This window comes from Channa argus, chromosome 11 (genome assembly GCF_033026475.1).
Source record: "Channa argus isolate prfri chromosome 11, Channa argus male v1.0, whole genome shotgun sequence".
In the NCBI taxonomy this organism is placed as follows: Eukaryota; Metazoa; Chordata; class Actinopteri; order Anabantiformes; family Channidae; genus Channa; species Channa argus.
Genome location: NC_090207.1, coordinates 17,284,224 through 17,311,048, shown reverse-complemented (window position 1 = coordinate 17,311,048; position 26,825 = coordinate 17,284,224). Strand labels below are relative to the sequence as shown.

General features: G+C 39.6%; 1 protein-coding gene across 4 annotated transcripts in view; it reads left to right on the top strand.

Moving 5' to 3' along the window:
• Positions 1-26,825, top strand: part of adgrv1 (adhesion G protein-coupled receptor V1) — a 96,197-nt gene that overhangs the window by 30,323 nt on the left and 39,049 nt on the right. For 2 of the 4 annotated variants that reach the window (XM_067521761.1, XM_067521764.1), the window contains exons 31-83: positions 33-248; positions 353-568; positions 652-899; positions 1,014-1,195; positions 1,337-1,835; positions 1,948-2,257; positions 2,492-2,701; positions 3,197-3,327; positions 3,538-3,637; positions 3,771-3,950; positions 4,106-4,269; positions 4,558-4,645; positions 5,601-5,679; positions 5,777-5,915; positions 6,051-6,192; positions 7,215-7,480; positions 7,610-7,785; positions 8,276-8,403; positions 8,555-8,736; positions 8,863-9,009; positions 9,128-9,208; positions 9,315-9,585; positions 10,276-10,407; positions 10,517-10,739; positions 10,881-11,085; positions 11,196-11,342; positions 12,445-12,700; positions 13,118-13,320; positions 14,011-14,187; positions 14,412-14,594; positions 14,715-14,894; positions 15,170-15,334; positions 15,503-15,623; positions 15,710-15,833; positions 15,987-16,125; positions 16,213-16,398; positions 16,532-16,767; positions 16,957-17,105; positions 17,363-17,561; positions 17,646-17,865; positions 17,987-18,226; positions 18,315-18,464; positions 18,958-19,178; positions 19,292-19,571; positions 19,663-19,806; positions 20,423-20,594; positions 22,295-22,436; positions 22,627-23,183; positions 23,288-23,548; positions 23,981-24,098; positions 24,199-24,370; positions 24,874-25,116; positions 25,880-26,287. In XM_067521761.1, coding sequence (XP_067377862.1) covers positions 33-248; positions 353-568; positions 652-899; positions 1,014-1,195; positions 1,337-1,835; positions 1,948-2,257; positions 2,492-2,701; positions 3,197-3,327; positions 3,538-3,637; positions 3,771-3,950; positions 4,106-4,269; positions 4,558-4,645; positions 5,601-5,679; positions 5,777-5,915; positions 6,051-6,192; positions 7,215-7,480; positions 7,610-7,785; positions 8,276-8,403; positions 8,555-8,736; positions 8,863-9,009; positions 9,128-9,208; positions 9,315-9,585; positions 10,276-10,407; positions 10,517-10,739; positions 10,881-11,085; positions 11,196-11,342; positions 12,445-12,700; positions 13,118-13,320; positions 14,011-14,187; positions 14,412-14,594; positions 14,715-14,894; positions 15,170-15,334; positions 15,503-15,623; positions 15,710-15,833; positions 15,987-16,125; positions 16,213-16,398; positions 16,532-16,767; positions 16,957-17,105; positions 17,363-17,561; positions 17,646-17,865; positions 17,987-18,226; positions 18,315-18,464; positions 18,958-19,178; positions 19,292-19,571; positions 19,663-19,806; positions 20,423-20,594; positions 22,295-22,436; positions 22,627-23,183; positions 23,288-23,548; positions 23,981-24,098; positions 24,199-24,370; positions 24,874-25,116; positions 25,880-26,287 — 10,508 coding nt within the window. The remainder of the gene's footprint in view (positions 1-32; positions 249-352; positions 569-651; positions 900-1,013; positions 1,196-1,336; positions 1,836-1,947; positions 2,258-2,491; positions 2,702-3,196; positions 3,328-3,537; positions 3,638-3,770; positions 3,951-4,105; positions 4,270-4,557; positions 4,646-5,600; positions 5,680-5,776; positions 5,916-6,050; positions 6,193-7,214; positions 7,481-7,609; positions 7,786-8,275; positions 8,404-8,554; positions 8,737-8,862; positions 9,010-9,127; positions 9,209-9,314; positions 9,586-10,275; positions 10,408-10,516; positions 10,740-10,880; positions 11,086-11,195; positions 11,343-12,444; positions 12,701-13,117; positions 13,321-14,010; positions 14,188-14,411; positions 14,595-14,714; positions 14,895-15,169; positions 15,335-15,502; positions 15,624-15,709; positions 15,834-15,986; positions 16,126-16,212; positions 16,399-16,531; positions 16,768-16,956; positions 17,106-17,362; positions 17,562-17,645; positions 17,866-17,986; positions 18,227-18,314; positions 18,465-18,957; positions 19,179-19,291; positions 19,572-19,662; positions 19,807-20,422; positions 20,595-22,294; positions 22,437-22,626; positions 23,184-23,287; positions 23,549-23,980; positions 24,099-24,198; positions 24,371-24,873; positions 25,117-25,879; positions 26,288-26,825) is intronic. The other 2 variants (XM_067521762.1, XM_067521763.1) reach the window with 2 other exon arrangements.

The following is a 26,825-nucleotide window of genomic DNA, read 5'->3' as shown; positions in this document are numbered from 1 at the left end:
TACTTGAAATATCCTCTTGTTTGTTCTTCCAGTTTCCACCTCCCCTTCTCTGGGCCCCAGGACTGAAATTCTAGCCCAGGTGATAGTGGAGGCCAGTGACAGTGCCTTCGGAGTCCTCCAGCTGTCAACCTCTGCTGTCTGCGTAGCTGAAGACTACGTTGGGCCCATAATAAATGTAACACGAACAGGAGGAATTTTTGCTGATGTTTCTGTCAAGTTTAGAGCAGTGCCTTTGACCGCCAGAGTCAGTAAGTGTTGGGCAATGAATATGCATTTGACTATTATTCTCTGCAATTTGTGTGTAAATAAGCAGTCCATGCTCACATCTGTATACATATGTGTAATCTTATAGGTGAAGATTACAGCGTAGCCTCCACCGATGTGGTCCTCCTAGAAGGGGAGTCCAGTAAATCTGTACCCATCTATGTTATCAATGATATGGTCCCTGAGCTGGCGGAGACTTTTTGTATTGAGCTGATCAACCAGACCACAGGAGGAGCTCTACTGGGGGAGGCCACACGTGCCATTATTACCATACAGCCTTCTGATGACCCTTTTGGTTCCTTTGGTTAGTAGGTATTATCCTGAATATTGGTTATTCAGTTCATTTTTCTAATTTAAAGTTCTTCTATTGATTTTATTTCTATCTAGTCTTCTTTAAGGCTGATTCAGTTACCAAAGAGGAACCTGCATCAAACTCCAGTGAGGTCTCATTTACTATAGTGCGTAATGCGGGTAGATTTGGCACAGTAGGAGTCCAATGGCAGGCCACTGTTAATGGCAAACTAGCAGTAGGGGATATCAGACCCACTTCGGGAGAGGTGATATTTGCTCCTGGTGATATCATGAAGACGTTTAAAGTGGAGATTTTACCTGATGATGTACCTGAAATCACTGAGGTAAGAGCCTGATAGTAAAGGCACCATTTAGGATTATGAGAAATTATGTATCCTTTGAAATATTTTACATAATTTTAGCTGCATTATTAATTACAATCATATTGTCTTTTATAGATAATTAAGTTGGAACTTACTGGTGCCAGTAACGGTGGAAACCTTGGAGCTGAAACATCTGTCAACATAATAGTACCTGCCAATGACAAACCATATGGCACAGTGCACTTGGAATATTATAGTTATCGTGTTCAAGAGCCATTGGAGGGAGTCTCCAGTGCCAACATTACTGTGCGGAGGAGGTACTTATTGTAATATAATAATATATTATTACTTTCTTATTTAACAATGGTTTTCTTTAGTTTTTTCTCTATATATTATTTATTATTATTTATTTTGTGACCTAATAGCTGTCAACCCTTTTGCAATTGTATTTATTCCAGAGATGGTCACTTTGGTCGCTTGGAGATCGTGTACAGCACCTCTGAGATTGATGTTGTTGGCTTGGCTCAGACTAATGGCCAGGAACTGCTGATGTACTATAACCTCCCTAAAGTAGGCATTCCATCCACTGCCTCCCTTATGACAGTTAACATCACTGGCCAGGGAGACCCCCTCACTGCATGCGCTGCCGCTTGCCTGAGAGAGCGTGCCTGCCAGGCCTTCTCTCTATCATCAGAGGTGATCCCTCCATCTTGCACTTGGGTGGCTTCAGGGGCTGATCAACTGACTTCTAGAGTTCAGGTTATGACTTATGTAAAAAACGTCACTGCAGCTGCTGTCCTGTTCAGTGCCCAAGCTGTGGCAGGGAGTGACTACATCTCTGTGACAGCTCAAAGTGCTTTCATGGAAGATGGATCAGGGGTTGCCAACCTCACAGTCCCAATCTTGACTGACACATTGCCTGAAATGGATGAGAGCTTCTTTATACAAATCCAAAAGGTAAACCCATATTTAATTTGAATTAATTTGTTTTACAGACATTCTGTCTTATCTTTCAAACATTTATTGCAAACTGTATGACAAATGAAGTTTATTTATGTGTTGCTTGAAGGTAGAGCTGATGAATCTGACTGTGGCACAAGAGAACCTGCCCTCAATTGGCGAGCCATTCAAAGCTGTGGTGACCATACGGATGAATGGAGATGCATTTGGCGTGTTTTTGATATATAGTCTCAGTCCCATCGCCATTAACAAGGGGCTCTATCTAGAGGTTCGAGAAGAGCCTATGGTTTTAGTACCCCTTGTTATTGAGAGGAGAGGAGGGAATCTGGGAAATGTCACCGTAGAATGGAGGTTTGTTGGAGGAAAGGCCACAGCCGATGCTGATTTCACTGGGACTGGAGGCACTTTGGTTTTTGATGGTATGGGCCTTACTTACTGATTACAAATTACACATATAATTAATGACATAATTATATGCCCCATTCCTTATGCATCTTTTCAGAATTAATTATTTATGTCAGCCTCCTATTGGTCTTAGCATCTTGGTTTTGGAGTTCTTGACAAAATCTTTGCTTTTATTTTTCTCATAGTGTAGAGCATGAAGCAACATTAACATAACAGTGTTGAATGAACTATATCCCCTGTACCTCCAGGTGATCTCAAGAAGACAATAGAGATAGTAATCAGAGATGATATTGAGCCAGAGGACAATGAGAACCTGATGATTGCACTTGTTAATACGGAGGGAGGAAGTCGTATCCTGCCCAGCTCTGACACTGTAACCATAGTGATATTGGCCAACGATAATGTGGCTGGAATAGTAGGATTCGATCAAATGTCACGTTCGGTCATCGCCAGAGAAGGTGGGTCATTGTTTTTAATTAATTTTAAAGTTTTTGGGGCATTTGTTATCCATAGAGTTGCAGGTGTGTTTGGTACTTCAGTGTGCAGTACATTAACATAAATACCTTCCTTTTCCTTTGTCCCTGCCACAAAATGTAAATGTAAGAGAATTCACTCATATATTAATATGCAGTGATAGCTTGGGCCAGTGGTTTTCATTGTCTGGACATTTTATATACACGAGCAGACCTTGCATATGCTCTGCTGGCATCCACAGTATCTGCAAGGCAGGTAAACTTCCATCGATTATCTGTCAACGTTTATCCTATGTGGGTCTTGCACTGCATAAAGTAGCTTAGAAAGGGTTTATGTACTGCAGGAGGATTTTCCATTATTTATTGAAATTGACTCTTTTGCTCATCAAGAAATAGGGGAAGAATAATAAAGCAGTACTTCAGATTATCTTGCATTTTCATTAAGTTCTTGGGCTTATTAAACTATTTTTCACGTTGTAGGTGAGAAAGTGTCCTTACTAGTTTTGCGAACGGCTCCAGGTCTGGGTAATGTCACAGTGGACTGGACTGTACAAGGGCCCCTTGTACACCGGACTTTCAATCAATATTCAGGGACTCTTTTCTTTACTGAGGTAAATACTACATGTAGCCCCATACTATTGAGCAGTTTATTGTGGGTTATTAATTTAGCAACTTTATTCAACAGTAAGATGATACGGAATATATCACAGCATGCCGTCATTGTTGTTCTTCTATGAGAAATCAACATCAAAAGGTTAAATGAAAAAGCTGTAATTTGGTATTGCCAGCAGCAATTATGTATTTGGATATGTCTCCTACAGGGAGAACTAAATGACGCCATAGTTCTGCAGCTTCTGGATGATGCCACACCAGAGAACAATGATGAATACAAAGTGTCCTTGTTTAACATACAAACGTTTGGTAATGTATCTGCTCTTATTATTGTTATGCTTGATAATTTTGCATGAAATCTTTCATGAGAGACAACAAATGCAATCAAAAAATACCAGTCTAAATTGTCACAGAGAATAACATTTCTGTGACTATTACACAGGTGTTGCGGAGACAGGCCATGCTGCCCTGGATGTTCAGGGCAGTGAGGCAGTGATTACTGTGGACACCAGTGATAAGCCATATGGGCTGCTGACCATTGCTCCATCATCGCTTAAAATGACAGCAGAGGAACGGGACCAAACTATAAACATCTACATCAATAGAGAGTTTGGAGACACATGTCAGTGGGCCAAGTGTTTTATTAAGAAATAAATGTGTACTAATAAGTTCATTGTGCCTATTGAATTTTAATTATTTAATAAATAAATAAACAGTTGTATAACATTATATTCCTTTAACTTGTAACTGATGTTATACCTAAATGGTTGTGTACAGGGGCAGTAAACATCACCTATGAGGTTATAAGAGGCTCTTTACAAGACCTGTCTAAAGTAGAGGGTTCTCTCGCTGAACCAGGAAAAGACTTTATCTCTGCTAATGGTTCAGTAATCCTTTCAAATGGTGAGATGTCTGTTGCCATCCCTGTCACCATACTGGAGGTAAGGACCCTAGTAGTTTCATTGCATCTGTCCTTTTAACTTAATACCTAAGACAATCAGTCACGCAAGAAGGATTTCAACAGCGCACACGGTTCTTCTTCATTTCATAATTTTTATTTCTTTCTGATTTTTATGAGGTGTTCGTGCTTCATTTGTGGAAGTGCAGTGAGGATGTTTCAAGAAAACTTCTATCCCTGCAAATATAAGCTCTTTTTTTGTTTGTTTGTTTCTGGTTTCTTTGAAGCAGATTTTGTTTTTAAAGCTTTTAATTCCCTTCTATTTTATTAGGATGACATTCCAGAGCTACAGGAGTTTTTCCTGGTCAACGTAACATCAGCAGTACTCATCACAACTCTTGCCACAGTTCCCCAACTAGGTATGGACCAGTTAGAGTAGGGCTATACTTCAGTAATTGCTGAAATGATCAAAATTAGCTGTCAAAGACACTTGTGCTATTACAGTGTCAAATTACATGTAAAATGCTTTGGTTGTTTTCCATCATTGTTTCTGTCTGTTGATTGTTGTTGTGTTATTTGCATTTTTATAAAATTACTTGACATTCCTTTTCTTTTATAATTCCTTACACCTTTCTCTATTTGGTGAGAAGAGGTTGCATATTGCACATTGACAGGTAAAATAATGTACACGTACAGTATGTGCTCACAAGCTTTGGCTAAAATGCTGTTTTCATTCCTTTCTAGTACAGTAAACTGCAACATTGTAGTTGACTGTCAAAATGCACCCTGAAAAAGCTTTGTAGCAACTGCTATGGCTTTTGCATAATCGAAACAACAGTCCAGTTTTTGAATGAGTAACTTTAGAAAGTGATGAGTTGACAGAATACTACAGGGAGAGCAGCATTTGGAGGATCCCAGAATACTATTGGTCTTTTGCCTGGAGACAGTAAACACGCAGCTGCTCTTTTGCCAGCAGTCATTATGTGGCTTGGATTGTGAGATTGATGCTTTCCAACATTGAGGAAGCCTGGGGATTTGGTGGGAGCCAAGTAGCACAGTGTGGTGAGCAAAGGGAAAGCCAAGCTAAACCCATAGCTGGCCTCCCAGTGTCTTGGCCATAGAGTCAATGGGAGAAGACTCTTCACTGGGTCATACATCAGTCCATCCACACAACATGGTTGTTCAGCCTCCCAAGCCACTTACAAGAGATGCTTCTTAGCTGTAATCCTTTGCTCAAATGTGCCATGACGGACGTTAGATCGTCCAACACAGCGTGATGCTGGTACTTGCACTGAAGTCAGCACTGTAGTTAATATTAAAACTATACACCGCAGTCATCATATGTTTTCTCTATGCTTGTTATCCTTTTCCTAGACATCCAGGGGTTGGTGGCAGAGGTCAGCATCAATGCTAATGATGGAATTAGAGGAGTCATTGAATGGACAAACACAGTGTAAGGAAAACATCTATAAATAACACATTTCCTATGTTAATTTGCACACGCTCTTATTGAAATGTTTTTCCATTCCATATTGTTACCATATTTGCAGGTATGAAGTAAATGAAACAATAGGCTCACTAACTCTAGTGGCCTACAGAAACAGGGGGACATATGGAAATGTCTCTCTTTTCTTCTATGCTCAGAATCTAGAAGCTCAAGAGGGACTAGACTACAATACCAGTGAAACGGTCAGCCACTTGCATAATTCAGGCCTAACACACGAAATCAGACTCCCAAAAATATTTGCTCTAGCATGAATATCTGAATTGAAAAATGAGCTGAAGAAGATTGTTGGTAATGTTATAACCTGTTTGTCTACTCAGATGCTCCATTTTGTTGATGGTGAAAAGTATAACTTTGTAGAACTGCAGATCATTGACGATCCAATTCCAGAGGGACCTGAGAGATTCCAGGTCATCCTGTCCAAGCCTTCTCCTGGACTGGAACTGGGCAGAAATACCACAGGTAGATAGAAGGGCAAAATACAGTACAGTTTCTAAATTTCAGAATGAAACAGCTTGAGATACAAATGGCTTCCAGTGTGTTTTAATAATTAAAAGATACAATACAAAATGTGCAATTCATGGTCAAGAAAGAAATTTAAAGCTCTGTATCACAACGCAATCACTGGGACCCTTGCTTTAGCAACAAATTACAATATGCTGGCTGACATGGACAATTACCGTGTAATGTTCATGTCAATTACTATGTTGTACTCTGGTCATCTAGAAGCAACAATTTATTATCATCAAACTCACAGTACCAGTATGACGGAAGGAGAGATATGAAGGGGTACCACAGCCAAGTATGAAAGCCTCACAGGACATTATCAATGACAGTACTAGCAAATCTGGACCTAATTTATACTTATGCAAATGCTTCCCTCCCAACCCCTTGTGGTGAATGTGCATGGCCAAATGCACTGCAAGCATTATGTTGGGCTGGATGAAGGGTGAGAAAGCTGGTGCCGCACCACTAACATGCAGCGACTTATGCCACATCAATAGAATGTACCAAGTTAGTTGATGAAACATTTGGTGAAAGATTTACTGAGGACGTGAGTGGTGGTACAGCAAAAACTTTGATAAACACCAAATGCTGCTATACTCAGATTAAGCTAACCAGAAATTAATTTTAAGAAACTAATTGAAAAACTTTGTTAAAAATTTTGTTAAGGAAATAATGATAGTACACAGTGGGACTTTTATATTGCACTATATAGGTACATCTATTGTTCACATTAGCTTGTTTGGTAACTTTCTTTTCAGGGGAACAAGAAATGAGGCATGATCATTCTAAAAAATGTGTAATATGGTAATAAAGATGACACATGTGTGTTGTACCTGTGTGTGTGTGTGTGTCTGTGTGTCTGTGTGTGTGTCTATATATATTAGTATTTGTCTTATGAATTTACCGTCGTGTTTAGAAAGCTGATTTGATCATCTGTCGATATTCTATGAAACCATGATATGGTTTTCTTTTTTTAGTAACTGTGAATATCCTGGCCAGTGATGATGGACATGGGGTCATTTCTTTTAACACCAGCAAGCACATCTTCTTGAAAGAGCCCACGTTTGTTTTGGGAGCAAATGAGAGTGTGGCCACCCTGTACGTGGTCCGCAACCCTGAGAAAGGCACTTTTGGCACCGTCAATGTTCAGTTTATCATCACTGATGCCAACGGCAGCCTGGCAGATGGTGATTTGACACCAGCGCAAGGGTTTGTGGTGCTGGAGGATCAAGAGAGATTTAAGGTTAGGAAAATTCACTAATTATAATCTATTTATGTTTTTAATACTACTTGCAAGAGTGTTTTGTGTTTAAAGCAGCATGTATATTTATTGATTTATCATAAGCATATGTTGTTTGTTATGTTGTTTTAGATGCTGGAGATCTGGGCAGTACTTGATGCTGAGTCTGAAGTGAATGAAACCTTCATAGTGACCCTGTCCAACCCAACAGGAGGTGCACGGCTGGGTGACCAGCTGATAAGTCACATTACCATCCTTGAGAACCTCGCTCCTTCTGGCTTGTTCCGCATCAGACCTACTCTCAACAGGTCTCAATACTGCTGTACTAATAGGATCTGAAACACTCCATTAGGGCTGAACAATATACATATTGTTTAAGGATTGTCATTACTATGTGCGCTTATGCAGTTTTTTCTGGACGTGCAATTTCAAGTAAGGCAAATTAATATAAACACGTCATGCTACATCTTTGGTTCTCCGTGACTAGTCTATAAGAAAGCTCTGTCTAATATGATAATTTTAATGGGTATTTGATACATGTCTAAGCTCCACATACATAGTTAGCCACCCTTGAAAATTATTATTAACTAGTTTATCAATTGTCAGTTAACACTATAAGTAATTGCTTAAGAAACAGTAAGACTTATTATGTTGGCAGTTCATCAAAAACCCAGTTATGTTTAAGAAACCATTATATAGGAAGTCAAAATGCAGTTGTTTACTATGTATATGCATATATATTGTAAAAATACTGAAACTGTACAAATTGATTCACAAAGTTTTGTGTTGTCTGTACAGAACTAACACAGAAGTGTACGCTCCTGAAGGTGAAAGAACCGTTTTTCTTACTGTGTCTCGCACTAATGGTTTGGAGTCAGATGTCAGTGTGGAATGGGAGACGCAGTCTGACACAGCCGTTGCCTCTAGTGAGATCAATGTTCAGTCATTTTGAGTTTTAATTCAAATCTACTTTAAACCTCTGAACTCTTATAAATAAGGTCTCTTTTTCTTTTTTAACAATGGCTCCTTCCTGTCCAGCAAGTACTGCAATGAAATTTTTATTTTTTTTTCTTCTAGATGGTCATCTCTCAGTAATGGGTGGTTACCAGATCTTTGTGGACAAGCCCACCTCTGCTTGGTGCTTCCTTCCTGAGGAGTCTTCCTTCTTTGTTATGATGCTTGATAGCAACCCCATTATTGGATCCTCCCAGACCTTGGCCACTCTGTATAAGTGGCAGGGCGTTTTTGTGCCAGTAGTGGTAGGCTGACAACAATATTATCTCTCGATCAGAACAAATATACAGACACTTGGGAGTAAAATCAATGAGAATGATGAGCTAATTTCACTGATTGCATGAACATCTTTATTTTTTTGCTCATTGCAGTCTTTTAGGATTCAGGACCCAACCTCTTGTGTTGGGTTTGCAATAAATGGTTCTACCTACATAGGCATTACACATAATGGTCCTCCCTTCTCACCTGCTGCTAACCTCAGCATCTTCAAATTGCACAAGGACCTCAATGTCACATTGGTAAATATAAATGTAATAATGGTACAAAATTAGTATCAAATGTCTGCATACTATCTTCTGACCAGTGCATTGTCTTGATTTATCTTTATATGATTTGAGGCAATTGTGATTTCTTTAGGAACAAACCTTAGGTGTTGAAGCTCTAGATGTGAAACACTTCTCCACTGAAGGTAGAGAATATCTAATCGTATCAAGCCAGGTAAGGCTCACTGTTTCAAAGTTTAGAAGCTCTTTAGTGGCTTTCAGTTGATTAGGGGAATTTCAAGTTTTACATGACTGAATTCACTGTATTAATTATTTTCCAGATTTTTGAAAGAGCCTCTGCAGGAGGCTCTTTCACACTCCTCCAGACTCTTGATTTCAAACAGGACATCCTCAGTGTGAGTCTGTTCACTCGAGAAGCAATTCACTACCTCGTGGTGTGCATAAACAGACAGAATGTGAGCTGTTTCCTGCTTCAATGGGCCAGTGGAAGTTTTCAGAATCCACAGTATCTCCCACTGTCTGGCAGAATCATTCAGGTGGAGATAATCAACACAAGAGCAGAGGATACTCTCCTATTGGTTGTTATTGAAGGTGACCTGTCTTGCTTGATATCACATCATCAGTGAATGCTGTTTTATTTTGCACATTTACATTAAATAACTAGTATCAGTCCCTTTGTGTTTAAAAACAAATGATTTGATTCATGAAGTAAAATTAGTTTATGAGATTTTTTTGAAGACTTGTGCAGAGTTTATCTACATACACAGAAAGGGAGTCAAGTGCATTTAGTCTGCAGTATGCTAAGAGGATGGTTGTGTTTTGGCAATAATGAGATGTTATTTTCTGTGGTTCTATTCTCCATGTACTTTCTAGTGGACTGTGCAGTGGTTCTATGTGGTTTGGATAGCATAAACAAATCAGTGATACTTTAGAAGGCACAGAGAAACCATGTGTCTGTTGCAGACAAAACAGTCTTGTTCTGTTGTCTCAACTAAGATGACAAAATTCACAGTGTAGGCCATATGGTGTATTTATACTATGCTCTGTATATTTGGATGAGACATAATCCTTCTGAGTCTGTAAAAGTGGTAAGTTTTCTGTTGTGGGTACATGGGAAAGGCCTCGGTGTAGAGCAGTGCAGAACCGCAGAGCGACTCACAGGTTGTAATTTGTCAGTCTTGGGTGTGTCAGACAGACCAGTTCTTAATTTACATAAATATGCTGTTCTAGTTTGATACAACGTATATGCTTGTGTGTTTGTGTGTTTGTATCTTTCTCCAGGTCTCTTTTCATCCTGTGAGGTGTGGCAGTGGAGGTCAGGAGAGCCTTCACCACAGTCCACAGTCCACCAACAGTCCATTCCTCACCCAGGCCTCACATCTCTTCACTCTTTTACTGCTCCTTCTGGGATTAGTAGGCACAAGTTTTAATGATTTTTTAAAATCTATTTTGACATTTAGATCTGGTTGCTTTTGTCGGTTGTGCTATTAATGTCACTTGAATGCAATTTTCTTCCTTACAGCTTATGCCCTTCTAGCTGGAAGAAATGGCTCATCACTCTACTCCTGGAGGTCTGATGTTAACCTGTTTGTCATGATCCTAAGGCCCCCTCCAGCCATTAGCTACCTATCTCTTATTGTGCCATCCCTCAACACCACCAAGATCCTCTTGGCTTCCACTGAAGAGTATAGCTCCACCATTTATGAATTCACATCTGTCTCAAATGAGTCTGATTTTATACCAAGGTAACCATAATGTTTGTTGTTAGTAAGAGGCTGCGTAGATTTTCTTCCAAAAAGCAAATACTGCTCAAATAGAATTTACATTCATACAGTTCAAAAAGTTTATAAAGAATGTTGTGTTTGTGTTTATTCACTCACATTCAGTTTTGGCGAGTTGCATTTTGCACCAGGTGACAGCGAATTAGAGATTGCTGTCAATATCATAGATGATGACATACCTGAAGTGCAGGAGAAGTTCAAGGTCAGCCTGAAGAATCCAAAGGGAGGGGCAGAAATTGGATTTGGTGGTCAGGTGACTGTTATTGTGCCGTCCAATGATAACCCCCATGGAGTCATTGGCTTTGCTCAGGTAAGCAGATGCACCTTTTCATATTATACGATTGCATTTTTCCATCAAGCTAAGTCATCTTTAGTTTAGAGTCACTATGCTAAATTTTAATTAACATTTCCTCTTTGCAGAATTCTCTATCTCTGGAGGTAGAGGAGTTGGAGGAAAATAATAAAATTTCTCTCAAAGTAGAGAGGAAAAGAGGAACTTTTGGCAGATTGACTGTCCACTGGGCTGCCAGTGGCAGTCTGGCAGACATTTACCCGACTTCAGGAGTGGTAAGTAAACAATGTTTTCACACTGTTGTACAAAGTACAACCCCAATTCCAGAGAAGTTGGGACGATAGGTAGAACCTAAATAAAAACAGAATGCAATGATTTGCAAATCCCATCAACCCATATTTTATTAACAATAGAACATAGAAAACATTAAAAACATAGAAAATATTAGCTCATTTTAAATTTTATGGCAACAAGAAGTCTCATCATTCATTTTAACAACTATCTGTGAATGTCTGGGAAGTAAGGAGACCAGTTGCTGGTGTTTAGCAGATGAATGTTGTTCCATTCCCATCTGATTCTAGCTACTCAACAGTCAACAGTCAACAGCCTTTGTTGCCCAAGAGACATTATGTGGATGGGAGCATATGTTGCTCCAAAACCAATATGTACTTTTCAGCATTGATGGGGCCTTTTCAGATACTGTATGTAAGCTGCCCATGCCATAGGTACTAATGCATCCCCATACCAACATTGAAGCAGACTTTTGAACTGTCTGCTGATAACAAGCTGGATGGTCCCTCTCCTCTTTAGTCCACAGGATACGGCGTCCGTTTTCAAATTGTGTTCACATATGGCTTCTTCGTTGCATGATACATCTTTAATTTACATTTGTGGATTGCATAGTGAACTGTGTCACAGACAGTGATTTCTGGAAGGGTTTCTGAGCCCATGCAGTTATGTCCAGTAGAGAATCAGGCCTGTTTTTAAGGCTAATAATTTTCATAAAATGGTAAAATTTCTTAATTTCAACATCTGATATGTTTTTTATGTTCTATTGTGAATAAAGTATGAGTTGATTTGCAAATCATTGAATTCTATTTTTATTTAGGACTTCCGCATTGTCCTAACGTCTTTGGAATTGGGGTGGTATATAATATCATACTAAACTTGTCAAAAAAAAAAATTTAAAAAAAAAATAAAAAATATATATATATATATATATATATATATATATATATATATATATATATATATATATATATATATATATATATATATATATATACATGTAAAAAAAATTAAATGTGATTCATACAAAGTATTAATGGACAAATTATCATGTAAGATCTCACAGTAACATTTTTTGTTAAATTATAGGTAACCTTCTCAGAGGGCCAGTGTATCGCAAATATCTCATTGACTGTGATAGCTGATGGTCTCCCAGAGCTGAGAGAGAATGTAACAATCTCTCTCATGGATGTCACCACAGTGGGGCTGCAGAACCTACAAGAGGCTGCAGTAATTGACAAGCAACAAGCACAAGCTTTACTCATCATCCTACCAAATGGTTCTCCCTATGGCATGATTGGATGGCATCTGAACTCCCTGGTTACACGAGCACAAGAACCGCAGAGTAAGAATTTCTGTTGAATGAAAGTAATGAATCAATAAATGACTCAATAATTTATCAGTAAAAATTAGTTTTTACTGGATCACGGTGTAATTCATTACATTTTGCTACCCCCAGTCAAATGCATTTCATCATTTATGGTTTCTTTTCACTCCAAAAACATACATATTTTATGACTAAATACAAAGAATGTTTTCAGATGACTGTTATTATAGCAATCACAATTTATAACCCTAAAGCAGATCTGCTATAATTGCCAAGATGTGAAGTAGTTCTGGATTTGTCTTTATGTGTGCTTTTGTAGTTGGTCCAATATCTCAGAGTAGTCCAAAGTAAAAGTAGTAGAGTCACAAACATACAGTATACATACAATTTCCTCCAGGTACCCGTAGGCTTACCTGCATTTCTATCTACCCACAGAGACTCCAGTTAATGTAACTCTGTCCATAGTAAGAGAGCAGGGTTCTTCAGGTGAGGTGGCAATCCATTATCAGACTAAGCCAGCCCTGCACCAGCCTCCATCCAACCAAGCCACTGCAGGAATAGACTACACTACAAAAGAAGACACCATCATCATGATAAATGGTGCTACTGTGGCACTTGTCACTATCACAATCCTACCAGTAAGCACCAACTGTTTGGTAACAGTGAATTTTATTGTATCTAAATGCATTAAGAATTCATTACGACCAGTGTTTTGCTTTATCTACTGCATTTACTAAATGAAAAAACCAAAAAAGCAAGTATACTGAAAATCCTGGGGCCATCTTTCCATCTTCTTAAGTGCATATGATATTAGCGGCCACTGGAGCCAATCGATTATTCAATGATTCAAAATTCAAAATTGATTTGAATTAAATTGTATTATTTTGGGTATGATGCATTCAGCTTTTCATACCTGGATTTGGGGATTTTCTGCCATTCTTCCTTCCAAATCCTCTCAAGCTCAGTCAGGTTGGATGGGGACCGTCAACCATTTTCAGGTCTTTTCATAGATGTTTAATAGGGTTTTAGTTCACAGATGGGCATCTCAATAATTATCAAGAGCAGCACACCTGACACCTGAGCTAAATTTCAAGTGTTGTTGCAAAGGGTCTGAATACTCAAACTTTTCAAGTTTTTCCTTTTTCATTCATTTGCAAACATTTCTAAAATTCTGTTTTCATTTTGTCATTATCGGGTACTGAGTGTAGATTAATGAGGGGGAAAAGTATATAAACAATTGTAGAATGAGGCTAAAACATAACAAAACTGAAAAAAGTGAAAGGGATCTGAATACTTTCTGAACGGACTGTACATGTGTGTTTTCTCAGGATGACATACCAGAGCTGGCAGAGAGTTTTCTCGTAAATATTACCAGTGTTGAGTTAGTTAAAGAGTCAGTTGGAGCAGGACAGCCCAGTGTGAAGAGGCCTAGTATGGAAGTAGCAGAGGTCATCATCCAGGAGAATGATGACCCTCGAGGGATTCTGCAATTCAATATTTCTGAGGTGAGCACAGGATCACATGACTATCAGGTGACTATGAATTGGACATAATCGTGCTAGGAATGATGTTAACTATATATGTCTGTTTGGTACCTAGACAGCATCATCAGAAAAAGCTTCTCAACTGATTCAATTCTGACATATTTAAAAGACTAAATACTGTATAACAAATGGATATTGATCTGCTAAAAAATTAACCCGACTGTATATGGACACTATTTTTCCAGAACGTCCTTGGAAGTGTCCTGGCTCATGAGATACCGCCACCGGACAACATTCTTTATCTGTCAGTGATTCGACTTGCTGGTACAATTGGAAGAGTGGTCATCTACTGGGAGGCTCAACAAGCCACTGCTGATCTTAATGATTTCAGTCCCACATCTGGAAACATCACTTTTCAAGATGGACAGGTAAATTTCCCCAATTTGAAATAAAACACCTTAAATATTACATCCATTCATGAAGTGAGGCTGCATGGTGTGGCTTAGGTTGCAAAGGTGTTAGCTTGTGTATTCTATTATCACATTTAGAGAGAAGACAAAATTGCTATCAGCATCCTGGATGATGAAAAAGTGGAGACTTTAGAGACCTTCACAGTGAAATTGCTGCGCGTTATCGGAGGTGGTCGACTTGGAGAGTTGACATCTGTAAATATCAGTATTCCACCCAACGATTCGCCTTTCGGCCAATTTGGATTTCAGCAACTGGAGGTGAGTCTGAAATGTTATTTGTTTTTATTTAGCTACACTTACCAAAAACTCAAATTAATTAAACAGTGCTTGTTGAGGGTACATGAGCCAAATGTTGTTTCTTTAATTCAGTGGTGACTCAGGAATTCAAACCATTTTCTTCACAATTTCATATATCATATAAAGCATACGTATGCTGTATGTATTCAACAATTGTATGCACCTTTACTAGGTGTGCATTACACGACACTTAAATTAACGTGATTTGATAACCATATTACTTTCTCTCTTCTAAGGTTACTGTCATTGAGCCAGAGTTTGGGAATGATACTGCTGCTGTAGCAACACTAGCAGTGTTTCGTAGTCCCGGAGGCAGGGGGGCAGTGACTCTGTTGTGGCAGCTGGAAGATCAGGCCAAAGATGACCTCTCACCTTTCAATGGAACACTTGTCTTCACTGAGGTACATAATGTTCACAGTGGCATTGCTGTCCCACCATATATTGTTGGATTGTTATTTTTATTAAATTACTTAGTCAGCATGTAGTAATAATATTTAGATCTTTGATCTACATGTACTGTACTGCACAGTAAACTAGATTTCTTCATAATGTCTTACTAAATTTTACAGACTGAGTCTGTGAAGACGTTTGTGATTAGAGCCCTTGCAGACAATATCTTGGAAGGAAATGAGAACTTCACCGTCCGGCTGTTTGCTGCTGATAGTGGTGCTGTCATCAACCCATTGAGAGGTTGGTCATCATAAATTCAAGCAAATAGTGCATTCATTTACAAACATCATCATTCTTAAATGTACTTTCTTCCTTGTGCTGTTCAGCCATGGTCACAATCACTATCAGGCCAAACAAGGCTGCCCTGGGCATTATTGAAATTGCAGAGTCCTCCAGGAACATCCTCATTGGAGAACCTCAGGGATATTACAATGGTAGTGCTGTGGTCAGGTGAGATAATCATTGTACTGAATCCTTAACCTCAAAAGACAAATAAGAGCTTTAAAGCTTAATAGCTTATTTATTTATTAATTTCCAATGTCATGTGAAAAGTCTTTATTAATTGTGTGTGTGCCTGTGTATGTGTGTGTGTGTGTTCCACAGCCTTTTGCGAGGGCCGGGTGTGTTCGGAGAGGTCCAGGTCTACTGGAATATAACTCCAGTTGTTGTTTCTGAGTTTGAAGCAATCTCAGGCACTGTGACTCTGAGAGACAGACAGTCAGTTGCCACCATTAATCTAAAGGTACCTAATATGTATGCAGAACAAATGTATAATCATACTGACTGTCTGCATTGTATGAATTTGTCTCTGTTATATCTGTACTGATAGGCCGTGGATGATGAACTTCCAGAAGAGCGACGTGATTACCAGCTTACACTGACCTCTGCTACCTCAGGACTAGAAATAAGTCCCACAGCCAGCCATGCCAGGGTTACAATGGCAGCCAGTGACAACCCCTATGGCCTATTCTCTTTCACTCAGCACCTGCTCAGAGCAACAGAGGAGGAGGGAATGGTGAGCGCAATAAAAGAAGATACATGCAGTATGCAAATTACAGCTGTGATGGAACTGGCATATTAACAGATGAGATTGCAAGTACAGATTTTGCAGATCAAGGCCATAGCTCATTTCCCTTCTTCATCCTCAGGTGCATGTGACAGTTAACCGCTCCTTAGGCAGCCTGGGCAGTGTGTGGGTCAACTATCAATCCTTAGGTGACACAGCAGTGAATGGATTGGACTTCACTCCAGCCTCAGGGCGGCTGCTCTTTACCTCAGGACAGACCTCACAACAGCTAACACTGCGTATTGTGGATGACAGTTTTCCAGAGGGCCCTGAAATGTTCATTATCAATATTACTGAAGTGGCATTAGTTAATGTCAGGTAAAACATTGTTGCTTAGATTGTTATATAGTTGAAGAGTGCTGCTGATTATAAAGGATGTTGTTGCAAATTGTTCAGTCATAATACACACAATGCAGAGCTTTAATTTACTGAAAATACTTTGTTGGAGTGATCTGGTAGGATTTCTTCTCAGTGATTTTTTAAATTCTGTCTCCCTCACATGGCCAGTGGTGTGGACTACACAGTGAGAGAGTCAGGTCTCCAATTGGACCAGCCTCCAGCTATAGGCAACATCTCTTCTGTCACTGTAGTCATCGCAAAGAATGACAATGCTGAAGGTATCTTGGAGTTCATGCAGGACTACGTCAATATTACAGGTAGGAGTCAAAATAAAGGCAGTTTGATCCTGTTGAATTTTAGCATGTACAGTGGTGGAAACTAATGAAGTACAAGTTCTTTGCTACTGTACTAGTAAGGCTACTTCATTTCCTTTACTCCACTACATCTAAAAGCAAATATTTTTACTTTTACTACTGATGCTGTAAAATGTGAAATGACATATTAATTATAACCTAAATATCCTACAAATCTAGCTATAAAATTATTTGTTTTCTTCTGACTTTCTTTTATTCAGTCGAAGAGGATGTGGGAACTTTGTTGATCCCAGTGGTGAGAAGAGTGGGTACGTATGGACCAGTCTCAGCTCAGTTCATTTCTAGAGGCTTGAGTGCAACCCCTGACCTCGACTACATCTTGAATAATGGCTCAGTGATGTTCGACCATGGCCAGAATACCAGCTATATCAAAGTCACAATTATAGATGACCTTGATAGGTAACACGAGAAATTAATTTAAAAAAAGAATATTAAAATCGAGTACCCTGATACACGCATCACTAACTAAAATTATCTCCCCAGTGAAAATGCAGAGATATTTGAGGTGCTGCTGGTTGGTGCTACAGGTGGAGCAGTACTAAGCTCTCATCAGATTGTCAGAGTAGCCATCGCAAGGAGTGATTCTCCAAGTGGAGTGGTCCGTTTCCTCAACGAGAGCTTAATCAGTTTGGTCAACCCTAACTCCACTCTCAAAATCAACCTTATCTTGAAGAGAGTAGGAGGCCTGGTAGGCAATGCAACGGTATGAGAAACAACATCTGCTGGGAAAGAAAATCACATTTCCTTATTGTTGTTTGCAGTTTACTGTCAGATCTCATTTTCACTTGATGACATTATATAACTGCGTGGTATCTTTTTAACAGGTTGCCTGGGTCATCCGTGGCCCTAACAGCAGAGAGGTTCTTCCTCCATTCAACACTGACATTAGAGAGCCTGTGAACGGATCCCTGTTTTTCAGAGATATAGAGGAAAGTATTCACAGCATAGAGCTGCTGATTCTTCCTCATGGGGAAGTGGAGGTGGAAGAGACTTTTATTATAGAGCTCAGCATTCTTTCTGGAGAGATGGATGTTGATCCTAAAGCTGGTTCAGTAACACTGAAGGTACTGCAGTTATCATTACTGCAATGTTAAATTGTAAGCCTCAACCCCCTGCTCAACTCTTCCTGCACTTTATGTTTGTCTTTTTCAGATAGAGAAATTTGGTGACCCAAATGGTATAGTCCAGTTTACAGAGGAGGCTCTTCAAGAGCGTGTCTATAATGAATCCACAGAAGCAGATGGCCCATTCAACATCTCCCTGTTAATTACACGGAGAGAGGGTGTCATGGGTAACATCACGGTAAGATTACATTCAAATTCAATTCAAATTCAAATTCAGTGTTTATTGTCACATGCACAGATAGAACGCATGTTTCCCTGTACAATGAAATTGTTACTTTGCCCTCCACTCTGAATGTCACACAGTAAAGAAGATGAGAATATACAAAAATAGAAATAAAAATAAAATACAAATGAAATAAAAATAAGTAAAAAAATAAGAGCAAACAAATAAGAGCAATAAGGTAGTGCAGTTCTTTAAAAAAAGGCGAGGTAGTGCAGTTCTGAGTAGGCAATAAAGTGAGGTAGTGCCGTTCTCAGTGCGGTAGTGCAATTCAAAACAATTTGTGTGCAAATACAAAATGTGATTCGTGAGCAGTTGTGTCCATGTATCAGTTGTGTCCGTGTAACAGTTATGTTATGTTATGCACTGCAGTTATTATTTAACAGTAACATCTGGTGTAAGTCCAGAAATTCTCTGTTAAAGTGTAAAAACGATGATGTTTTCACTTCAGGTGCATTGGCAAATACAGAGTGATTCAGATATAGTAGGTGACTTCCTAGCATTATCTGGCTCAGTGATGATTTTGGATGGTCAAAGGGAGGCAGAGATTGTCATTAGCCTGATGCCTGATATAGTGCCAGAGCTGGAGGAGCTGTACACCGTCCAACTCAAAGCAGTGGAGGGTGGTGCTACACTGGAAGCCAACCCAAACCTCATCGGAGCCCAAATCAGGTATGTCATTATAGTCCCACTGAGGTCAATACCATATGTCATATGTTGCCTTTTAGTTAGAAAAATTAAAAGATTGATTTAACTTGACATCTGTCGTCCTTTTTCCTGCTTAGGGTGCCTGCTAATGATGAGCCCCACGGTGTCTTTTTCCTGAGCCCTGAGCAACAGTCTTTAGTGGTCATGGGGTCAGGGCCTGAGGTCACCAGAGCTTTGGTTATGAATGTGACACGGCTTGCTGGGCTATTTGGCAATGCTAGTGTGGGTTATAGGATCAGGGGAAGGATAGAAGACATGACGGACATTATAGAGATATTAGGAGGACAGGCTGAAGGACGGCTGATCTTGAGAGAGGGACAGGCCTTCAGTACTGTCACTATATCCATCAGCAACCAGGTGAAGACGGTAAAATTCTGTAAACAGTTAAAGGAAGCTCTTTTAATATTGTGGGTTATAATTTTTTGTTTTGTTACATTTTATTCTCTAGGTGTTTTTGTCATTAGGTGACACCTTTACAGCAGAGCTCACTGATGTTAAATTAGTGAGTCCTGTCCTTGGTTCTCTGCCCCGCCTCCTTCATGACGCCAGCGTTGCTACAGTGACTGTGCCTGAAAAAGCTGCCAGCTCGGAGGTGATTTGTTATTGTTTGTTTGTTTGCTTGTTTGCTTGGTAATAAATGATTTATCTGTGAATCAGCATACAGGACTTGCTACCAGTCAGTCTGCTTACTGGCTGATAGGACTAGGTGGTCAAACACTTTTAAGTCTTAAGTTTTAGTATAATAAACATTTTATATATATTTTGACATTGACAACTTGGATATTGTGTGTGTGTGTGTGTGTGTGTGTGTGTGTGTGTGTGTGTGTGTATATATATATATACATTTTTTATTTATTTATATATATTTTAATCAAGGTGGAATAATTTTCACAGCTGCTGAAAATGTATAAATAAATTAATGTATTTCAATTTCTCATCCATTAGATGACTTATAATGCATAGGACATATGGAACCATATTTTTCTTAGCAACTCTAACTAGTAGTGCTTTCTCTTCAACTGCACTGTAAATATTTGTAGAACCTTTTCATAAAAACTGATATAGAAATTCCCTTCTTTAACCACTACAAAAAGAAAAGAGCAAATAACTTTTTTAGTAAGTGACACAATATTCGCTATGCTGTGTGCTGTATGTTAATAACAAGGTAACACCATTATTGATGGTCTTCTCTCACCTATGTGGCACAGGTTGGCTTTTCCTCCTTGGCTCTACAGGTTTCAAGTGTAGAAACAGGGACATGTGAGGCGAAGGTGACACGAACAGGGTTGTTTGGGGAAATCAGGGTGCAGTGGAAAGCTGGGTATCCTTCAAGAACGAATCTGCCTGGCTTCAGAGCTGGACCTATAACTCCCAGCTCAGGTAAAACAATCAGAGAGAAAAATAAGGCTTGCAAAATATTTCAATCCAGCTGTGGTACAGTCTGTATGTTTTTTCCTTATTGAACATAAATGTTTGAATGTTTACGCAAAAAATATGTGATATTTCTGCAGGTGCTGACATGTTTGCAGGAGGTATTTCTGTTTGAGACATAAATACTGTGAATTTACTTTTGACTAAGAGAGAGAAGAGGAAAGCCAAGAGTGTAGGACTGAAAGTAGGCACTTTGAATGTTGGGACTATGACAGGGAAGGCTAGAAAGTTGGTTGAGATGATGCAGAAAAGGAAGGTGGCTATACTGTGTGTCCAGGAGCTCATGTGAAAATCTAGCAAGTCTAGAAGCTTAGGAGCAGGGTTCAAGTTGTTTACTATGGTGTGGATGGAAGGAGAAGTGGAGTAGGAGTTAGTCCCGAAATAGAACTTGGTAAGGAATGTTCTGGAGGTGATGATCAGATAGGGTGATGAGTCTGAAATTGAAGGTTTGATGTTCAATGTTGTTAGGGGTTATGCCCCCGAGGTAGGCTAGAGTTAAAATGAGAAATTCTGGAGTGATTTAGATGAAGTGATGCAGAGCATCTCCAGAGGTGACTGAGTGGTGATTGGTGCCCATTTCAATGGACATGAAGGTGAAGTGAACAGAGGTGATGAGAATGTGATGGGCAGGTTTGGTCTTCAGCACAGAAACGCAGAAGGACAGATGGTGGTAGAGTTTGCAAAAAGGATGGAAATGGCTGTAGTGAATACTTTCTTCCAGAAGAGGAAGGAACATAGGGTGACATATAAGAGCGGAGGTAGAAGCACTCAGGTGGACTACATCTGGTGTCAACGTTGTAATCTGAAATAGATCAGCAAACTATTCATAGGGCAGAGTCTAGCCAGACAACACAGGATGGGGGGATGTAAAATGACTCTGGTGGTGAGGAAGATGAAGAGGACTAAGGCAGAGCAGAGAAAAATGGGGAAAGTAAAAAGGGAAGAAAAAGGGAAAAAGAGAACTACAGAGAGGGTTACTAAGAAGAAGTGGGAAACTCAGAGGAATGAAGAGAATAGACAGGATTATAGGGCGATGCAGCGTAAGGTGAAGGTAGAGGTAGCAAAGAGCATATGAGACCTGTATGCTAGATTGGACACTAAGAAGGGAGAGGTGGATTGTTCAAGATAGTGGTGAGACCAGCGATGTTATTTAGCTTAGAGACAGTGGCACTGAAGAAAAGACAGGAGGCAGAGCTGGAGGTATTAGAGCTTAAGATGTTGAGGTTTTCTTTGGGCGTGGTGAGGATGGACAGGATCAGGAATGAGGACATCAGAGGGACACCTCATGTTAGATTTTGTAGAGATAAAGTCAGAGAGGCCAGATTGAGGTGGTTTGGACATGTTCACTGGAGAGAATGTATATCTGTAGAAGGATGCTGAGGGTAGAGCTGTCAGGCAGGAGGTCTAGAGGAAGACCAAAGAGGACATTTATGGATGTAGTGGGAGAGGAAATGAAGTTAGTTGCTTCATGTTAGTAGAAGAGGATGCAGCGGAGGGGTAAAATTGAGGCAGTTGATTCGCTGTGGTGACCCCTGAAAGGAAACAGGTGAAAGGAAAAGAAGAAGCAAATCAGAGAATAAACTTGCTACTAAACAAACTTAAAATAACCAGTTCTCCTAACTGTTAATGTGTTCTTTATTTATGTATAGGTTTACTGACCTTGGCCAATGGAGAGAGGACTAAAGTCATATCTCTTACAGCTGTTGCTGATGCATTAGAGCCAGCTTCCTATGCTATACATCTCACCAATGTCACCTCCAACACTGCTGTACCTGGTGCTGTCAAACTTAGGTAATGGTTTCCTAATGATCAAAGCTGTGATAGTGTCAATACTATCAATCTATCAATAATAATTTGTCAATATTAATTTATTATTACTATTCCTTTAATCTCAATTGAAACTCAGTTTAAAGGATTGGGCTCAATGTTTTCAGTTTTGTTTGCATCAAATAAAGCCTCACTCTGATGTTACCCTTCACAGGTCAGGCTTTACTGTGGCTGAAGTAGAGCCACTGGGCATCTACCAGTTTGCCCACGAATCCCATCAGCTAGTGATCGCAGAGGACATCAAAACAATAACACTTTACGTTCAGAGATTCTACGGTTCTCGTAGCAATACCACTCACCTGTCCTATACAACAATAGCAGGCAGTGCAACGGCAGGAGAGGACTTTCTTGCAGTGCCAGATGGCCATTTAGTCTTTGACTCTCCTCATCAAACCAACACTTCATTCCACCTTTCAATACATGATGACTCCCTTTCAGAGCCTGATGAATATTTTCACATCAACCTAACAGGGGTTTATGTCCTTACTCCTGCCTTAGCTTGGAGAGACAGCCCTCCTCGCCTCAACCCTCAGTACAGTGTGGCTACAGTTACCATCCTGGCTAGTGATGTGACTGGTGGGGTTTTAAGTATTGGACCTGTGCTCATCAAAGTATCTGAGGACAAAGATGAGGATCAGAGGGTGGTTCTAAGGGTGCGAAGGTCTGACAGTGCTGCTGGCGCTGTGAGGGTTCGGGTTCAAGCATATGGAGGTAAATGTTTGTTGCACTGCCTTTCTCCATTGCACTAGGTTGCAATCTACGCTGATCTTTTCAACTTTGCTTTCAACTGTCTGTTGCTGTGCACTTTTGTCCAGATGGAAGTACAAGTCCTCCCTTCGCTCTGGAACCTGTTGGGACTCTTGCAAAGGAGAAACAGGACTTCCGTTTGGAGTCCAATATAGTATCCATGCAGGCTGGAGAGAATGAGACAGAGGTTATGCTCCTTATCCTGGATGACTCAGAACCTGAGGGACCAGAAGTATTCTATATCTACCTCAGTGATCCAGAGGGAGGAGCACAAATCACAGACAGCTCATACCAGGGCTTTGGAGCCATTTCCATGATCACTATCCTTGGTAAGATAATAAAAAAGATTCTTGTTTGACTCCACTCTTTAAAAAAACTATGTTTGTCACATAGTGTGCTCTAACAAATAAAAAGGCTTATCTTTATCTGTTAATTTGTATTCTTTTCTATTTAGAGCACTAGATTAATCAGTGTGTCTGTTGGGTCTAATCTAATGGGCCCATAGACATGTGTTTGTAATCTCCATTAGTTATTCAATATTCTTCTCCGATTACACTAATGCCATTTAATTTGCCCATTAGTCTCCAGAGATTATTTGGGCTTCATGCAAACACTACTCATATAACTACTGCAATGGGCAGAATAGTTGATTATTCTACACATAGATTTCAAAATAAATGATTATACAATTATGAGAAATTAAGAATTTTTTTTTTCTAATTTTCTGTTAATTTTTTTATCCATCTCTTCTTCCATACCAGGGAGTGACTTCCATAATGGTATTATAGGGTTTAGTCTTAATTCTGTGATGGGCAGAGTACTAGATGAGGATTCAAAAAACCGAACTGCTCTCCTGTACATGCAGAGGCAAGAAAACAGGTAATAAAGAAATACTTTTTTTATTTTAATAAAATGTAACAAAATGTTTTATTCTTTGGCTTATTTAATTGGATTGGATTTTTTTTTTCCATTTCCTCAGAGCCTTTGAGGATGTACAGGTCTTCTGGAGAGCTACCTTCAACCAGGCAACTCCAACACTCGTCAATAATGGAGTCAATTTAAGTAGACAGCTTGTAAATACCTCAGGATCTGTGTTATGCAAGAAAGGGGAGATAATCTGTGCACTCAGTTTGGAAGTCCTTGATGATGAGGTGAGAGCAGCAGATGCACCTGGTGAATGTAGGACACATTTTAGCACTTTTGTGACCTTGAAACGACTCAATTCTGCAGTATACAGTTGCACTCAAAATTATTTAACCCCCATTGCATAGTTGGGTTTAGTGTTGGATCAGGTTTCTTTGAGGCAACACCTGATTTGAGGTTGAATAATTTTAGACTGCAGTAGTCATTAAAAGTTATTATTATTATTACGTTATTATTTTGTGTTGACGTTCAAGGAACCACTTGTATCATTAATTGAGTTGAGCTGTTATCATTTTTGTTTGATTTGTTCCTATGTAAGTAGAAATGTGCCAATGAGTTAAAGTTTTTAAATATTGCCAATACAGGTGGGGGAATTAATAATTTTGAGGGCAACTGTACATGGGCGCCATCAAAGTGGATCATTTTCAAATTTGGAGAATTAATGAATTCCTTTGACATTGTAATCAGGAGAAATTATTTGGTACATCAACTGCTGGTATGTGTCCCACAGGAACCAGAGTTCAAGGTTTGGTTTTTGGTGGAGATTTATCAGGTTGGTGCTGGAGCTATTATTAATGAGACCACCCGGTTTGCCAACATAACCATGGAAGAAAGTGATGACCCACAAGGTGTTGTGTACTTTGCTGTGGGCCATAGACTTCCCATCGCCACCTTGATGACAACAACACTCACTCTCCAGGTCTACAGACGAGCAAGCACAGCTCTAGCCATGTCTGTGCAGTACCGCACACTGGTAAGTAAAAAACAACTATATGTAGCTATATTAAATATATAGCACAAGCGACACAGAAGAATAAGAATATTTATGTGTGTGTGTGTGTGTGTGTGTGTATATATATATATATATATATATATATATATATATATATATATATATGGGCACAGATGTACAGCATACAGTAAAATCAGCACAATAAATTAACATAGAAGGTGCAAATGTCAATCATGGTGCAAATCATATAAATAAGTGTTTACCCACCACTATTCAACCTATTTATAAGTATCATGATGTTCAAAGACACCAATGTTTCCTCCTCTCCTCACCAAATTAATCTTACTTATTTTCTTCATGGAGATACCTTGGCTACACACAGCTCAGGTGCATAAGCTATCCACTGGCTCACGCGTCTTGCTATTAGAAATCAAAGAAGGTTCTAGTGCACTCAACGCAAACCTCACTGAAGCACATGGTTCAGGTGACCTGCTTTCATCTCTCAGAGCTAAAACATGTTGCCAGACCAAGGGTCTACTGCACAACAAAAGCTTGTACTGTTCGCTCTGTGGGCCAGATGTGCCTTTAATCTTATTACATGGGAATGGTGACTTTAAAGTTCATCTATTAAAATTGTTTTAATAAAAAAGTTATGTCTCACATAATCATTTTGGGTTTTTTGGTAATATAATGCTGAAAAATACAAATATTTTTCTTCTCGAACTTGTTGCTTTGATCAGTCAAACAGAGTTTGCTTCAAATCCTCCCTGTGTTTTTCCTCTAGGAGCTTCCCACGGAAGAGGTGGTGGGTCCCTATAGGATTAGGCCTGCTAAAGCAGGAAAGGACTTTCCTAAACAGGAGGGCCAGTTAATCTTTAATGTGGGGCACAATATCACATTACTAGATATTCTCCTGACACCTGACCTCAACTCATCCTTGCCCACACCTAAACGCTTTCAAGTGGAACTTTACAACACTACAGGGGGCGCCAGGGTGCATCCTCAGTTTGGGCTGGCTAATGTGACTCTGGTGTCAAATGCAGCAAGTGAAGCAATGTGGGTCTTACTGGACCAATTACATCAACCTCTTCAGCCCGCTATATTGAACCGGGTGCTGCAGGGACTGAGCAGTAAGGTTGTTAGGCCTCTTACTCATGAGCAGATGACAGCTGTGCTCGAAGCCTTAGAAAAGGTAAGAATGTAATAAAAAAATCTCACACAAATCACCTGCCTCCCTCTAACTCTATCCTCTGCATCCTCTTCTCTAACACCAATTATCTTCATGTCCTCTCTCACTACATCCATAAATCTCCTCTTTGGTCTTTCTCTAGACCTCCTGTCTGGCTGCTCAAACCTCAGCATCCTTCTATCGATATATTCACAGTCTCTCCTCTGAACATGTCCAAACCACCTTAATCTGCCTTCTCTGACTTTATCTCCAAAGCATCTAACATGAGCTGTCCCTCTGATGTCCTCATTCCTGATCCTGTCCATCCTCGTCACGCCCGAAGAGAACCTGTCACTTTCTGTAAATCTATGAAGGCACAACGCAACTCCCTGTGACCTTTACTCTACTTTTCCATCAGCAGCCTCAAAGCAAATACTGCATCTGTTGTTCTCTTTCTAAGCATTAAACCATTTTGCACATCTCTGTTGCTCTTAAAAATGGGCACCAGTAAACTTCTCCTCCAGTCCTTGGGCATCCTCTCACTCTCCAAGATCTTGTTAAA